Source organism: Cajanus cajan, chromosome 6, assembly GCF_000230855.2.
Source record: "Cajanus cajan strain Asha chromosome 6, NIPB_CcT2T_4, whole genome shotgun sequence".
NCBI lineage: Eukaryota > Viridiplantae > Streptophyta > Magnoliopsida > Fabales > Fabaceae > Cajanus > Cajanus cajan.
Window position 1 is genome coordinate 51,730,960 of NC_138522.1, and position 12,479 is coordinate 51,743,438.

At 37.1% G+C, this 12,479-nt stretch overlaps 2 protein-coding genes across 2 annotated transcripts; one reads left to right on the plus strand and one right to left on the minus strand.

Annotated features, from left to right (window-relative positions):
• Positions 1–575: 575 nt before the first annotated feature.
• On the plus strand, positions 576–7,718 carry LOC109792325 (SPOC domain / Transcription elongation factor S-II protein). The gene is made up of 5 exons (XM_020351727.3): positions 576–749; positions 1,152–3,501; positions 5,376–5,496; positions 6,438–6,488; positions 6,578–7,718. Exons 2-5 carry the CDS (start codon positions 1,196–1,198, stop codon positions 7,517–7,519), a joined length of 3,420 nt encoding a protein of 1,139 aa, XP_020207316.2. The 5' UTR covers positions 576–749; positions 1,152–1,195; the 3' UTR covers positions 7,520–7,718.
• A 442-nt stretch (positions 7,719–8,160) lies between these two features.
• Positions 8,161–10,758, minus strand: LOC109792328 (DNAJ heat shock family protein). The gene is made up of 3 exons (XM_020351732.3): positions 10,274–10,758; positions 9,232–9,602; positions 8,161–8,809 (listed from the first exon to the last, which is right to left on the minus strand). The coding sequence occupies exons 1-3, from the start codon at positions 10,466–10,468 to the stop codon at positions 8,371–8,373; spliced, it is 1,005 nt and encodes a 334-aa protein (XP_020207321.1). The 5' UTR covers positions 10,469–10,758; the 3' UTR covers positions 8,161–8,370.
• Positions 10,759–12,479: the final 1,721 nt, after the last annotated feature.

A 12,479-nucleotide genomic window follows, 5' to 3' on the forward strand; every position in this document is an offset into this window, starting at 1 on the left:
TGCAAAAAAATCACATTCAATTATCATCATTCGACTAATTTCTAGATAATAAAGACGTTCCGAGAGGGTGAAGATAATATTAAAATATAATTCATAAATAAATATAATAAATAGTATTTTTTTTAATTATATATATATATATTATGTTTTTGACTTTTCCATTCATTACAAATATTTTATACACATTTTAAGTAATATTAATTATTTTTTTCACATATATCCTTATTTGATAATTAATATTCCTAATTTATAATTATAATTACTTTTTTTCTATACATATTATAAGATATTAAATAAGAGTACTTTATATTTAATATACTAACATTAAATATTTTTTAAAGAGTTATTAAAAAAGTTTATTCATTAAAAATTTTTAAAAATTCCTTTTTCAAAAAATAGCTCCTAAAAACGGGGCTTTCGCGTTATTAATTAACACATAAAGATTTTAACATTAGACATGGATTATTATTAGGGAATTTTTTTTATATTTTTATTTTTACTTTTGAAATATAGAAAAAAATGAAAAGATCGTGGTGGAACGATGCGTTTAAGGATATAAACTTTAGAAGAATCAAGAAGTTGAGATGCGGTTAATATTGTGTGAGTTGTTTATTTCTTTCGCTATCGTTATCGTCTTCTTCGTTGCTCCGTCCAACATCCTCTTAGGGTTTGCACTGATTCACTCTGCTTTCAGCGCCGCTCATACATACCAGCTCCCCTTCACTTCCTCACAACATTTCTTCATCAAGGTACCTCACAATTCCTCATTCATTTCCTTCTATCGATTCGTTTCTACTTTTCTCTTTTATAAGAAGAAGCAAAACTTGTTCATGCCATCGATAATGCTTCTCCCACATTGAATTCAATTACGCGAATTCATTCGTGGAGGAATTGGCGCATGTTCTTCTTCTTTTTAGCTTTTATTCAATTAATTAATTAATTGGTGGTGAAATTTAATTCCATCGGTGCTCTAGGGCTGGGTTGCACTGCGTAATTGTTGGATTGAACACTCGGGGATAAGATTTTGTTTTATGTTGAACGATACTGTTGTAGTGGTTGCTATGAGATTAGGTATCTGTTGTTTATTTGTTAGGTGACTTGTTTGAGTGGCTCAGGGTGATGGGCTGGTAACATGCTATGAACGTTTTCAGTTTCAGGTGTTTGTTTAATTTATGGTTAATGATACTGGTTTGGAATGTCCAACAATCTGGTCTCAGAGCCAATACCGAGCATGCAGATGGCTCAGTTGGAGCCCCTTATGAACAAGGTTGATTCGTCAGGGAGACAGATGGAAATGGGGCTCTTGGGTCCTGTATCCAGTGATATTGTGTCACAGCCGCAGGCGACCTCGAATGAACATGTTGGACTATCGAGAGCTCTGCCTGGTGAACCTAGGTCCCAGGGCTTACCCCTTTCGAGCATGCAGAGTGGGCAAGTAGAAGCACAAGCAAGTAATCCGGGAATGCATCAAGTTCTTCCCCCCAATAAACAATCCATGCACATGGGGATGTTTCCGAATAGCTCAGGGCCGCAGCAGCAGCAGCTGACAGCTACTAAGCGCAAGGCACCGATAGAACTATCGTCCAATAGCTCCATGATGTTTAATAAGCGGGTTGCACAAATGGGAAATAGACCTTGGTTGCAGCAAGTACCTAATGCATCAAATAAAGGTTCTCCGCAGATTCAATCCCCATCAAATGCCTCCAGGGCACAGCATTCAGCAGCTTCTAATAAGAGAAAAACACAGATGGATAACACTTCCAGTAAATCTGGGACTCCTCGGTCCATGAATTCTAAAAGTCAGAATACGCAGATGAAACAATCCTCCAAGGTTCAAACTGAATCATCTGAAAGTGTTCGGTCCAAGATGAGAGAGTCTTTAGCTGCTGCTCTGGCCTTGGTTTCCAAGCAAGGTAAACCTCAAATTCCAAACAATAATACACCAAATGATGCTGCCAATACTCAGGGTAAATCAGGGAACAGCTCTCAATGTGCTGGATCAGTACCTGCATCTATGGATACTTCACTGGAGCAAAGGCAGGACATTTCTCAATCAGTTAATTCCTCTTTTGCTGAGGCTGATTCTGTTGGCTACGTGGTAGGAGAGCACAGTCAGAGTTCAACATTTAACGAACATTTTTCAGAAAAACATAAGGACTATGAAGCAGGAACCACAAATGCATCAAACAATGAAAACATTCTGAGTTCTATGCAAGATTTTCAGTCAAGTTACACTTTGACTACTGATGATGTTCCTTTCAGTGACAGTTTCTTTATGAAAGATGATCTTTTGCAGGGAAATGGTCTTTCCTGGGTATTATCTGATATGGTGGACATGGGAAATCAAAGGGAAAGTCAAACTAATGTAGAGCAGAGATCAGAACCTAACGAAACAGGTGGAGCTTGTAGGGAGGAGCCCCCTTTGCCTGAAATTTTAGCTTCACGAATTGAAGAAGAACTCTTTAAACTGTTTGGAGGTGTGAATAAGAAGTACAAAGAGAAAGGGAGGTCTCTTTTATTCAATTTAAAAGATCGCAATAATCCTGAACTTAGAGAAAGGGTTATGTTTGGTGAAATTCCTCCAGAACAATTATGTTCCATGACTGCAGAGGAACTTGCTTCAAAGGAGCTCTCTCAGTGGCGAATAGCCAAAGCGGAGGAGTTTGCTCAAATGGTGGTTTTACCTGATTCAGATGTTGATATTAGACGTTTGGTCAGGAAGACACACAAAGGTGAATTTCAAGTGGAAGTTGAACATGAAGACAATGTCTCAATAGAGGAGGTTTCAGCTGCTCGAAGCCAAACAATAAAAAATGATGTGGAAGGCACTTCTCCTTCCAAAACTGATGTGAACACTGATGCTGAGAAGGGCAATTTACAGAAGGATAATACATTTTCCATTACCATTTCTTCCAACGATGGGACTGATCCCATGCAAGGGCTAATGACAGATGATGCATTGAAGGACCCTGACTTTCTTCCACCAATTGTCTCTCTTGATGAATTTATGGAATCTCTTCATTCGGAGCCACCATTTGAAAATTTACCGGTAGCATCTGGGAAAGTGACACCTACCTCAGATAAGGTTGATTCTGGGATTGGATCTAAATCAAAATCTTCCGATTTAACTCCAAATGAGCAAGCGGATGTTACTCCTGATAATCCTGAGAAGTTTCAAAGCCCACGTGTAAATTCAGATGCTGAAGAAGATAAAAAGTTTAATGCTGAACCTGGGGCCATTTCTTCTGATACGAGATACAGTGAGAGTCAGGCTGACAGGAAGTCAACTGATGGTCGTAACAAGGAAAGGACAAGTGATGATGTGAAGTCTGCTTCCAGCGATGCTGAGTTGAGAGGCAATCAGTTTCATGCAGAAGAGAGATATGGTAATAATAATAGGCATTTGAAGGTTGCAGTCCCTGCTAAGGGTGAATGCCTCTGGGAGGGAATGCTTCAACCGAATATCTCCACCACTCAATCAGTCATAAGCATCTTTAAGAGGTAGTGTACTAATTGTTTGAGTTCATCTTTATGATAAGTTGCTACTTAGCTGTGAACTTCTGTGCATGGATTAATATGGTTTATGACTGTTCCATTTCTCCAATTTTTTTTTTATCTATAATATGTTATGGTGAGAATCATGAAGTGGATAGTGTCAAATTCTTTCATGTAGCATCTGAAGTAAATATTCTTAGAATGTGTAGTGAAGAGGTGAAAGATTGGTATTGAGGTCATTTGTGATTGTTTTTAAAAGGAAAGTTATTTTTTAATTAAAAGCTTTTTTAATAAAATTTAGAATAATTTTTTTATGAATAAAGCAAAAATCTAAAAAAGTTGTATTGGTGCTTTTCTCAGAAGTTAATGTTAATATCTTCTGCTATTTTTAGTTGTATCATTAAATTACTTTTTGTAAGCTTAAACAAAGGCCAAATATTATGGAAAAGATGTTAATCTGCCCTTATATGATGATGGCTGTAATGGGGAGCAGCACAATTTTGTGAGTTTTAACTTCGGATGTGATTATTTGACCAAGCATGCCACTTCCTCTGTCATGTATATCCTGCTTCTCAATTGATATTGGAATTTGAAACTATCTATGCCTTCCTCATTTGTTCTTGTTTCCACTGATTTCAATTTTGCTTAGCATTGACTTATTATGATTTTGTTTAAGCATGCATGTAATCTTGCATTAAGTATTTTGTACCTTAATATAATGTGGTCTGTTGTATTCACTTGATCAAAACTTTACTTTCAAATTGAACTTGAGGTCACTTGTGCTGTATAATTTAGTCATGTGTATATTTATGAAAACAAGTCTTGTGATTTCTCAAGTCTGGAATCTCAGTTGTAATTGCTCCTCTGTTATAAGTACTATGATTTATACTTCATGTACTGCTGCATTCTGTGTTATGATAAAAGTAAGTTGCATTTTTGTTTGTTGTTTTTTTGTTAATGTGATTTTGAAATGACAATTGCTGTCTGTGGATGTGGTTTTGGTCAGGTTGTTAAGCATTTGTCTAGTATATAGTATATATATTAGTTTCTTTTATGTAACTAGTTTCAGTTATTTTTTTAACCATTCACTTCTAGAAAATTATGGTATTGTTATTGCTGCCAACTCCTTTCCTAATTGTTGCTATGGTAAGTAGACATGTTAATTTTGGAGTAAATATTGCTATTCTGTTTTTGGTGGATTTTGATTCTATACAAACAGTTTGAAAACATGCTTAAATATTTCTTTCTGATTGTCTTGGAGGGGTCTTTGCAGTTTGGTTTTTCCGTAAATAGCATCCAATTTGATCCTGAATATGAATTGCCATTTTGTTTAAGTCAGCTTCAATACAATATTAAATCCGACCCAACCAATCCAATTAAAAGTGGTTTATATTGGATTGGATTGAATGATTCTATTTTTAATCTTTGTTGTTAAACTTAAACATGTGGTTAATATTTTAAACAAATCTAAAAGTACACTAATCATTATAAAAATTAATTCAAGTATCAACCATCACATCGGAATTTAGTCAAAAAGCTGTATGTTTTTGTTAAAAAAGCAAATATCAAAATAAAACTAAAACACATCCTAATAAGAAGTAATTGGGATAATTAAATTATGAAAAAAAAATAATTGAAATAGTAATTTCATAAATGGTTTTTGGATTAATCATTTTTGGTTTGGTTTTGGCTTGTATTAGTTCTGTTTATTGACACCCCTCATGATCACTCTGAACAATATTATCTTTAGAGCTGGATGGGTTTGGTTGCCATTATTTTTATTGTAAAATGTAGTTTTAACTTATGATATGTACTGCTCAGATAATTAGTACTTCTTTTCAGTGTTTTTTTTCTGATTTTACATTATGTTCTTTTTAAAGTGGTGAGAAAACTGCTGCTAAAGACTGGCCTGGGTTTCTTGAGATCAAGGGAAGGGTTCGACTTGATGCATTTGAGAAATTTCTGCAAGACCTTCGACAGTCCAGAAGTCGTGCAATCATGGTATCTCAAGTTTCCTTTTGTTGTCCTATAGCTAGATTCAAATCTTGTCTGTTAATTCTCACGATCCATACAGAAAACAATGATTAATAAAGGGGGAAATGTTGCAGTTTGATGTTATTTCATTCTCTTACCACATATTTAAAGTAAGTTACACAATTTGTTTGCTTCTTTTCCCTTTCTGATAAGATAAAAGGAGGCAGTGAAGTGGTTGGGGGTTGTGCATGAGAAATGGTGCATAGTTTTTAAGACTGTCAGGATGAGATTAAGATCCTCTGGTTACTTCTCAAACTAAATTCATCTTAGCCCTTGAAATAATATATTTGTTTTATAATAAATTATAAATAAATGTGTGCCGTTAGTGAGATCCGCTGGAACTAAACTGCACAAGGTGCAGCTCATTTTGAATCCCAGAGGGTCCGTATCTGACAGGATGAGGTATTTTTTGCTGTGACAAGTTATGAAACATGAAAATGTATTATTATGGTGATAGAAATTGAATGTTTGGATTGTGTAACTTGTAAAAATTTGTCGCCGTTTAGAATATATTACGAGATTGAGTTGATTTTGGTAAAAATATATCATTATATCGGTGACTAAGTTTCCCATCCTTTGGGCGATTGTCTCCATGCTACAAAAATTTCAATATATATAATATTTCAACACAATGAAAAAGGGGGGGGGGGGGGGGTAAAGAACTCAAGAATGCGTTCTATATATTAAAAAAAATGTGAAAAATCTCCCTTTTTTTTATTTTTTTTTTTATTTTTTAAGTGGGATACCAAACTGACTCTTTCGATGAGATGCACTGCTTTTACCATAAGGATGTTGTAACATGGAATGGAATATAGATGAGCGTGGCTAACTGATTTGAATACGCTGCATGACTCTGGCCACTTTCTTTTGGGGTCACGTAAAATTAAAAAAGTTTCTTTGTATTGCAGGTTTCACATTTCGTTCCTAAAGAGCCGGACGAGCAATCAACTCTTCGTGAGGTAATGATGATGATGTTAGTTTGGTTCTCATCTCTACTCTTTGTTGGCGGATTGTATTTTTTATACATAATATATAATTTTGCATGCAGGTGGCTGACTCGTACATTATGGACGACAGAGTAGGATTCGCTGAGCCTGTGCATGGAGTTGAACTTTACTTTTGCCCACCTCATAAGAAAACAGTTGAAATGCTCAGCAACATACTTCCAAAGGAACAAATTGAGGCAGTTAATTCTATTGATAATGGCCTAATTGGTATTATTGTATGGAGAAAAACTAATTTAACTTCGTCTATATCACCCACCACTGCATCACACCACAAACATAGCTCTAAAAGACAATACTTCAGTAGGAGACCGCTAGATATAAATGTGAATACCAATTCCAATTCCACCCACATAGCAGTTAAGACCACCGAGAATGATGATGATGATGATGTTCCTCCTGGATTTGGGCCGCCAGCAGCCCGAGTCGAGGATGATCTCCCAGAGTTTAATTTCTCTGGTGGTTCGAAACCGTCACACTTGGTTCAAAAACCAATGGGGTCACCTGGTATGGTCCCATTGCACTCGGTTAACCAGGCCCCACCACGCCCTGTTGAGCAAATGAGAGAACTTGTACACAAATATGGGCAAACCAAACCAAGTGTACCTTCAGCAAACTGGCAGGATAAATTTGGGGGAACAATTCAACCCTGGAATGACGATGATGATGACATACCTGAATGGCAGCCCCAAAACCAAACCCAAACCCCCCAGAATCAGTTTCCTCCCCAACAGACAATGCACAACTTTCATCTTCGACCTCACATTTTGAATCAATCATTTCCGGGTTCACCACAACATCCAATTATGCCAACACAATATCTGCAACCCCCTATGAATGTGACACAAGGCCAACGAAGTTTTGACCCACAGTGGGTTCCCTCTCCCCAGGGTAGCAACCTACAGCCAAGAGGTGGACCACCATATGGAGCGCCTGCGCAAGGCACTACCTGGCCTCAACATTCGTCTAGAAGTAGGGGATACTAGTTTAGTTCTCCCTTTATTCAATTTTTTTATTTGTAGCATGTAAGATTATTGTAAGGTGTCCCAGCTGTTTTTTTTTCCTCTCCTGTATCAGCATCAATACCTCGTAGTAGATCAAACGAATGACCATTTTTCTCCTGTTTTAGTTTGTCAACTGTAGGTGTTTCGCCGAATAAATGCGAGGGGGCAAAACAATTTTGCATGCTATAGTTTTAAATTTTTATGCCGTTTCCGTAACTTAGGCTGTTTTATATGACGCAACGTGCAAGCTGATTGCTCCCAGTCAGCTTTAGCTAGTAAAGTAAGGAGTCTATGTAATACTCATCGTGTCTAACATGTAACCCGTTCGTTATATAAAGCGTTTTCTAAAGAGTTATGCTATTCTGAAAAAATAATCGCACGAATACATGTGCACGTTTTTAAAAACTCGTGGTTACCGGAAATAACGGAAAATGGTTAGTATATCCTTTCGGCTTATTTTTTGGGGTACGAATCGGTACTACCCTCAATAAACAAGAAAAACTTAACGACGTTCTAGAAAATTAGTATCGCCAGAGATTCCATGTATCTGAACGAATCCATATGTACCCTTGCTGCGATTTTGGAGATGCCCGAATTTTAAATTTGCAATAACGCTAAAGAAAAGACAAAGGAAACTACAACATTGTATTTTTACAACCCAAAAAGCTTTGGTACAACATGTATGAACACATTTCCTTTCGATTGTTATGTGCAGTTTAGGACCTATTGTATTTACGTCTATAGCAAAGAATGCAAAGGAGGACCCATATAAAAAGCAGTGAAGAATTAGTACAAATGGCTTCTGAAAAACACACGAGACATTGAAAAGAGTGTCAAGGTGGCAGTACTCGCTTGAGTTCTGCTCGTTGCTCTGGGGTCAACATTGTAGGAAACTTTACATCAAACTTGATCCTCAAATCACCCCTCTGACCTGGCTCCTTTGTTATTGGCATCCCTTCATTTTCAACAGTCATCTCATAGCCAGGGCTCACAATTTTAGTGACTTGAATATTCAAACTACGTCCATCAAGCGCAGTGATATCTACTGTGGTCCCTCCAATGGCCTCTGCCAGAGATACCCTTTTGCTCACAATCAGGTCATTCCCATCTCTCTTGAACAAATCATGAGGCTTTTCATCAATCACAAATATCAGGTCTGCTGCCACTTCATTCGGTTTCTGATTCCCTTTCTCTGGGAATGTTATCTTTGTCCCTTTCTTCCAACCCGGCTTCACATCAATGCTTAATATCTCTGATTCCTGAATTGGCCGTCTGCAATTTTCCCCATTTCACAATGATTACATAATACCTCTAAAATGCATCTCATGACCATGGAAAACATGCATTCATCATTCTAAGATAACAATCACGACTATGGTCACCCAATGTTTGAAATTGCACGTTTTGCTACCACACTTTTAACGTTTTACATATTTTATTATTTCGTTAGTTGATCATCTCATACGATATATTATGTCACGTCACGTGCTACTTCAACAATCAAATAACAGAATGACAATTAAACAATGGAATAATAAGACAATAAAATATATAATTTTAAAGTTTGGTGAAAAAATTTATGAAATCATGAAATCTGAGTAAAAAAAGGTGCAGTTAAGTCTCTAATTATAATTACAAAAGCCAATAAACATTAAGAAGCAAAAGCAAAGGCTAAGATGATTAACTATACTTACCCATGAGCATCCATGACAATCCTTGAGATCTTCATTTTCCTTGTGGATCCAGAGTATAGCTCCTCCAAAGTGCAAGAGAGTTTGGTCTCCACAGATGGTGCCTTTGGCATATGAGTCCTTCCTGTACTATATGATCGAAAATTATTGTCAAATCCACCAAATGTTGTATCTGAAGGGAATCTACTGGACCTCCCAGGCCCAGATGATCCAAATCCAAAAGGGCTACTTCCAAAGAATTCTGCAAAAATATCCTCTGCATTTCTGGGATTGAACCCACTTGGTGATGTTCCATTACCTGCTGGTGGCTTATTTTTCAGCCCTTCCTCTCCATGCTGATCATAAAACGCCCTTCTATGGGGATCACTCAGTACCTGAATTCACCAAAATTTCTCAAAACTTCTCACACTTTAACTGATATACTTTCTAACACACTCTCTACTTTATTATTGTATAAAGAAACTTCAGATGTGGAGCTCTTGAAAATAAAAATGAAACCCACATAAAAATTGTAATTTTAATTTCAATTAAAAAATAGTATGACAGTGTTGGTAGCATTTTCTTTATTACAATCGTAGGTGCCCATAATTGCTTGCATCAAGCCGACAAGTAATACTTCTGGATTATATTCTAGCATTATACAAAACAATATGAATTTGTTTTTCTTTTAGCATGATGTAGGTAAACGAAGTCAATCTCAATGTTGATGAAAAAACTGACTACCGAGTGCCATAAAGTTCCCTTTTCTTTTGAAAAAGTTCACATAAAATCACGCAATTTATGACCAAACTTTGATGCAGAATCCACACAGAACAACCCTCATTGACCCTCAAAGTTAGTCATAAGAATAGAATCACCGATTCTCCATACACTATCATCATATATCCACATTCCTGAACCTAACTCTTTATAAAATGTTAATTGTTCTTTCTTTTCTCTTCTCTATTCCCACCAACCAAACTATTTCAGGTTTCATCAAATTCTAATAGCAAAACAGACATTGAAAAAAGAAAGAAAGAAAAAAACGATAGGAAAGGTTTTTTGCCTCGTAAGCCTCAGAGATCTGTTTGAATCTGGCTTCAGCTTCATTGCTGTTCTCGCGGTTCTTGTCAGGGTGCCATTTCATGGCTAATTTTCTATATGCTTTCTTCAGATCATCTTCCGTAGCATTTCTGTTAACCTTCAACACATTGTAGTAATCCAGACCCATTTTTTCTTTTCTAACAAACACTTGAATCATGCAATTGTTGTAACAAAACACAAAATCTTCAAATTTAGACAATTTTCATGGACACCCAATTACAAAATACAACCTTTCTTCCACCAAAGTTTAAAACTTGGTTGGACGGTCTGTTGAATATGATGAGGTGATCACATGAAAGTTGACAAGAAAAGAGAACAAGAATTGCTCAATCAAATCAAATGATTATGAATATTCTTTTCTTGTCTTTTCTTTTCAACAGACCAAGAACTCGTTGAAATTAAACAGAAAATCTTGGATGATAGAAAACGATGATTATAACCGTAACCGAGACTCACGGGAAATATTATACGTTAGTAATTAAACTCTAAAATTTGCCCCCAAAATATACTATTAATTGCGGAAAATGCATTACTCTAAAATATTATAATTATAATTATGTGGAATAACTTCGTACCTTTATTAAAAATAAAATAAATAAAAATAAATATTAATTTAATGTTATTTTTAAGATCTTGATTTTAATAAAAATTATTTTTTTAAAATTTTTTAAAATAAAAAATATAATAATCAATAAAAATATAGAGATCAATATGATTATTAAAAGATTTTTTTTATATATTAATATAGATGTTGATTACTATTAAAATAATTTATTTTTATAAAAATTTCTGTAAACAAAAGTTGTGAGACCCCTTTTTCCTTTTTATTTTTTTTCCTGTAAATTCTCCCTCTCTTTTCTCTTCCTCACTCACTCAAAACACTCTCTTTCTCACTTCTCATTTTCTCTCATCTTCTTTGTGGTGATCTTGGTGGCTGTAAGTGCTGATTGTGGTGTGGGAAGCTAGAGGAAGTCTCCTTCTCCGTTCTAAATTCTCCGCTCGTTCTTCTTCTCCATTTCTCTTCTCCTCCGCTGTCCCGAAGCTCAGATCCTTGCACCGAGGTAAGAGAAACTAGTTTTCTTGATGGCTGGATGCAAATGAGTGTAGCAACTCATGGATAGTTTGATGTTGAATGATTTTGGCTGAGATTGATGGCTGTTTTGGTGAAAATAAGTTTTCGGGGTTTTCGGGATGTTGGAGGAAAAATTTGGGTTTTTCTTGTTTGATGATTGCATGTGTGAAAAGATTATATTTTTGAACTCTTAGATGAAAATGTGAACTTTTGGCTGGTTTGCATGTGCTGGATGAGTAGATTTTTGCAGGTTTTGGGAAATTTTTTTGAACTTGGTGGGTTGCTGCTGAGCCTCGCGCTGAGCACCGTTTTTCGCGCCGTGCGCGAGACCACCTAGAGGCTCCTTTTAAGCAAGCCCGCCGGGCGTAAAGATGTGTGCGCCGGGCGAGCTTGAGATGGTGAGCCTCTGGATGGCCCATGCCGAGCGTGACATGGATCGCGCCGAGCGCGCTGGCAGTATGTGACATGTTTTGGGGTTATGATTCCACGCTGAGCGCGACCCTCTTCGCGCTGAGCGTGGGGACTCCTTGGGAGTCTCTGCCATGGGGGCGCTGGGCGCAATTTGAATTGCGCTGGGCGCGAGACCCTGGGAGGTCTCTGCCTTCCCCGCGCAGGACGCGGGTTAGGGCACGCCGGGCGCGCGAGACTCCTTAGAGTCTCTGCCTGGGCATGCGCTGGGCGCAATTTTGTATTGCGCCAGGCGCGTAAGAGCCTTGGGCTCTCTGGCTGGGTCACGCCGGGGCGGGCACTCTTGTGCCGAGCGCATTGACCACTAATACTCCCTGGTTGCGCCACGCCGGGCGCGACTATGAGTGCACTGGGCGCATAGGATGATGATGATTCATATGCTGATAGTTATTAAATTTTGCTGAAATTGTTAATATTGCCGTGCTGAGCTGAGTTGTTATTGATGATTTTAATGCTGAATTATGATATTGTTGTACTATAGAATGTTGAGCTGAGTTGTGAGTAGTAAGTTGTGTTGAATACTACTTAGCTGTGCTGTATGCTGAATTGTCGTGTTGTGTTGTGAGCTGTGTTAGCTGGGCTGTGAGTTGTTTGGCTGTGCTGTATATTGTTGAGCTGTATGTTGGTT

Excerpts from the sequence above, each read along its gene's own strand:
- LOC109792328 (XM_020351732.3), bottom strand. The coding sequence starts at position 10,468 with ATGATTCAAGTGTTTGTTAGAAAAGAAAAAATGGGTCTGGATTACTAC. Across the intron at positions 9,603-10,273 it reads AGATCTCTGAGGCTTACGAG|GTACTGAGTGATCCCCATAG; the intron begins GCAAAAAACCTT and ends TGGTGAATTCAG. Across the intron at positions 8,810-9,231 it reads ATTGTCATGGATGCTCATGG|ACGGCCAATTCAGGAATCAG; the intron begins GTAAGTATAGTT and ends GGAAAATTGCAG.
- LOC109792325 (XM_020351727.3), top strand. The coding sequence starts at position 1,196 with ATGTCCAACAATCTGGTCTCAGAGCCAATACCGAGCATGCAGATGGCT. Across the intron at positions 5,497-6,437 it reads CCAGAAGTCGTGCAATCATG|GTTTCACATTTCGTTCCTAA; the intron begins GTATCTCAAGTT and ends TTTGTATTGCAG. Across the intron at positions 6,489-6,577 it reads AGCAATCAACTCTTCGTGAG|GTGGCTGACTCGTACATTAT; the intron begins GTAATGATGATG and ends TTTTGCATGCAG.